Source organism: Camponotus floridanus, unplaced genomic scaffold (assembly GCF_003227725.1).
Source record: "Camponotus floridanus strain SB8 unplaced genomic scaffold, Cflo_v7.5 scaffold11, whole genome shotgun sequence".
NCBI classification, from domain to species: Eukaryota; Metazoa; Arthropoda; class Insecta; order Hymenoptera; family Formicidae; genus Camponotus; species Camponotus floridanus.
Genome location: NW_020229226.1, coordinates 155,536 through 159,613, shown reverse-complemented (window position 1 = coordinate 159,613; position 4,078 = coordinate 155,536). Strand labels below are relative to the sequence as shown.

Sequence of the window (4,078 nt, the reverse complement as noted above, 5' to 3'; positions counted from 1 at the left end):
AGAAGCGTTTTTTCAGAAAACTTAATCGCTGTGGAATTGCGTAAACTCGAGGTGAAATTCTACAAACCGATTTACGTGGGTATGTGCATCCTCGACATATCCAAGACATGTTTGTACGAATTTCATCACGAGTATATGACGCCAATGTATCGCGACAAATGTAAAATCATGTACACCGACACAGACAGTCTCATATATCACATTGAGTGCGCGGATGTATATGATAACATGAAGCGCAATATCACCAGATTTGACACGAGCGATTATGCGGTAGACAATGCGTACGGTATGCCGCTTGAAAATAAAAAAATACCGGGCCTGATGAAGGACGAAAATAACGGCGCCATAATGACCGAATTCATCGGGCTCAGAGCAAAGATGTATGCATTACGAGTCGATGGGAAAAATGATACAAAAAAAGTTAAAGACGTCAAGAGCAACGTTGTCGCGAGAACGATAACGTTTGACGATTACACGCGGTGTTTGAGAGAAGAAATTGAAATGACGCGCCAGCAGTCGTGTATAAGATCTAAACTGCACCAAGTATACACGATCTGCGAGACGAAAATTGCTTTGAGTCCGTACAACGATAAGCGGTATATCGTACCTGAAACCACAGATACATTACCGTGGGGACATTATAGGATACCAATGTAATATGTAATGTAAAATATAAAATGTAAAATGTGTGCGATAAACTATCTATTAAAAGAATTATTAATAAAGATTTTTATTTTTGTATTGGTCTTCGGCTACTTGTGCTTTTGATAGGATTTTCGGGATTGCTGCTGAAGCGTGCTGCAAAGAGCGGATCAGGAAAATGTAATTAGATATCGAAATGTGACCCTTTTTATACGGGCTAATTGCCCGCGTCGGCGCGTATATCCCTTCCGAACGGATTTTCGGATAACGGTACGGTCGGGCCCGTTCGGAGGGGTTCGGGTATGAGCCGAACGCGGGCTTTTGCCGGTCGGCGGTTCGGGCTACCTCGGTTCTATTCGGCGATGCTCGGCCGAATTTTGATTTAACATCTTTGCGTTTAGCAAAGTAATGTTAAAAAAAGGTGGACCTCTGCCTCTGCCCGACGGGTGTTCTGCCGGACGGCAGCTTCCGGCGGATGTTATACCGGGAATCAGAACAAAGCACCGGGATGCATCATTACAACCTATATTCCAAATCGGGATTTAACTCGATGACCCAGTGACCTATATTCCAAATCGGAATTTAACCCGATGACCCAGTGACCTATATTTGTTGACCCACTTACCTAGTGACCTACTTTCCCGAATCCCTTTAATCCAATTCTGCGTTAAAGGGACTCTACTCTCGGTCAAATTCTTCTTATAAGGCAGAGTTCTATATTAAATTTGCACATCAAAATCACATCACCCCTAATGCGACCTCGCGAATTTCATAATCTCACCACCCCTGCCCCCTCTACCCCCCTCGACCTATCTCAAAGGTTCTGCCAAAAGGCGTGCAGATTTGCTAATAATAATACCAGAACCGCGCTTTGTATCTTCTGTTATTATCCTTTGTCCGCGGAAAAGCGGCTACAGTATAATTACGTGATAAAACATAGACTTATCATTGGCGAGAGTATCGGATATGCATGTATCCTTATTCCTGCGGCAGCAGATTAAGTAGTACCAGGATTAGCGACGAATGTTCGGAGTTTGCTCAGCGGTACCTAGACTACTGGTTGCGCCCCGCTAATTTCCCTACTAATCAAGATGGTAATATAGTGATCCCCATTGTATACTCCGAAAAAGACTCTACCGACACGGAGTCCGAAGATTGAGTTCGAGTGCTTCAGATCGCGCGCATCCCCGGGAAGAACTGCCTAGGTTTGCTAGATCCGAAAAAGCGATCGAGTCTCGTAGTGTCCGACTAGTCATTTAGATCCGCGACACCCCGGGACGTAACAAATTTGGTGACAGCGGTGGGATATTAGAGAAGAACTCGGATAAAATTATTCTGATATGCCGGATACCCGCAGCAGAAAAACCACGGGCAAACCGCTGATCGAAGCGGAAATCGAAACGATACAGGTTAAGCTTGTAGGGACAATTGTCTCCTACTTCGCTTGCGTTACACACCTCCACACATGTTAAATACAACTTTCTAATCCCTGCATGCATGCATCCGACATCCACTTTCTCCTCCGTGGAAATTTACAACCCTTGCATGCTACGCGGCCATCCATCGATCCCTTACATCGCCAATTAACACATGGCAGACACACGGCTTTTTCCTACACAACGGTCACTCATCCTCCGAGAATCTTTCCGATCGTAAAAACTTTCTCCCAAGATCATGCATGCTGAATCTGGATTTTCCAAGGGGCATTCAGTATCCGGAACTTGTAGAGAAAACCTCGAGTCTGCAGAATCTATTCCGCGCCTAAGAACACACGCTTCGATCTCCACACCAAACACACACGAGTCACTCGTTATCGAACGCTGTAATTGTTGTTTAAATAAATCTGAGTTAGAAAGAAGCGTCGGCTATTTTAATCGCCAGATTACCTACAAGCTTAATGAAAAAGACGAAAGATTAAAGGAAGAAGCAACACTTTTGAAAGAACAGCGCGAGGAGTACGAAAGAAACGTGTGAAATTTTAATAAATATCGTGAACAAATGAAAAAGAACATGGAAGCGTGCAAAACGGACATCGTAGGCAATGACGCACCACGAGTCGCGAGCGACGAAGTACTACGCGAATTAGAACATATGCGCCGAGAGCTCAAGCAACTTCGTAGGAAAGCCCACCCAACATCACGACATTCCGGACAAGGTTTCCCTCTACGCGATTCCCAGGAATATCAATATGATCTTTTCCTGGGATCAACACAACTCCTTTTTATTCTTAGCTGAAATGTCATCGTATACATTTCTTTGGCGCAAGATAGACAAAAACCTTGAAAGTTTCTTGGAAGTAGAGGCAATTAAAAAATCTGAAAATCTAAAGCCTGGACAAAAAATTGAAAATTCATCTACTTCACAAGTTTTGGACGATGAATTAAAAAATCTGGATGATTTAAAAAAAATTGAGCGTAAACTAAAAAAGGATGACAATTTTCATTTCAAAGTGATAAGATATTTGATTTTTTGTTCAAAAACATTCCATATCAGTTGTTTTACATATTTAATTACTTGTAGGTCGATGCTTTGCATGTAGGAATTATAGGAGAATCACTTCAAAAACAAGTGAATTCCGTACTTCGAATGGTTTTAGATGATAAACTGGCAAATCTTTTTAATTGGAAAGGGCAACGAGGAAATAAACTAAAGTTATCGAAACGCCGAATATCGAGAGTAATAATCAGTAAATTTATATTAATTACAATTAAACCTCTTAATAAAAATATAATTACGTTTATGCATATATAAATATAAGATAATTGAAGTATAAAAAAATATCTTTACAATTTGAATTGTTCTATATATTCATGGATTGTGGGTTTGTTATATTTCTTTACAGAAGCAATTGCTAAAGAAATTCCAACGATAAATGATACGATATTTGATAGGAAAGCAGGACCATGGTTAGCTCAAGCCAGCTTTCGTTTAAAAAAGTAAATATACATTATATTATATATTAAATAAGATATTTTAGTAATTTTGGGTACATTATATATTTAAATAAAAAAATTATAAGAAAATAGATTGCACATATAGAGATTATACAAAATTATACCTGAATTTATGCATATTATATTAGAGGATGTACTACATGTACATTTTCCATATATTGTCCTGATATTAAATTCATATGATAAAACATCTGTCCCTACATGAACAAAATTTATCTATTAACATTGTTTATTAATATTGATGTATTTTTAATAACAAGCATCAAGACAGGCATCAAGATGACATGAACAATAATAAACTTACTGATGTCAGCACTACAAGTGAAGATGAGACGAAAACTGACAATAACGAAGAAAACGGATATGACGAAGATAATGAATTAAGTATCTTCAAGACAATAAAAAAGATATATAATGAAGACGAGTAACAATGAGTTACGATTATAACGATAGGTGATATTGCATGTGATCAAAGATAAGTC

At 39.2% G+C, this 4,078-nt stretch overlaps 1 protein-coding gene across 1 annotated transcript; it reads left to right on the top strand.

Annotated features, from left to right (window-relative positions):
• Nucleotides 1–2,652: 2,652 nt before the first annotated feature.
• On the top strand, nt 2,653–4,078 carry LOC109610430. The gene is made up of 5 exons (XM_025413894.1): nt 2,653–2,797; nt 2,874–3,091; nt 3,163–3,328; nt 3,485–3,578; nt 3,857–4,078. The coding sequence occupies exons 1-5, from the start codon at nt 2,653–2,655 to the stop codon at nt 3,882–3,884; spliced, it is 651 nt and encodes a 216-aa protein (XP_025269679.1). The 3' UTR covers nt 3,885–4,078.

Coding starts and splice junctions, on each gene's coding strand:
- LOC109610430 (XM_025413894.1), top strand. CDS start 2,653: ATGGAAGCGTGCAAAACGGACATCGTAGGCAATGACGCACCACGAGTC. Junction 2,798..2,873: donor ATCACGACATTCCGGACAAG/GTTTCCCTCTAC, acceptor TTTTATTCTTAG/CTGAAATGTCATCGTATACA. Junction 3,092..3,162: donor ATGACAATTTTCATTTCAAA/GTGATAAGATAT, acceptor AATTACTTGTAG/GTCGATGCTTTGCATGTAGG.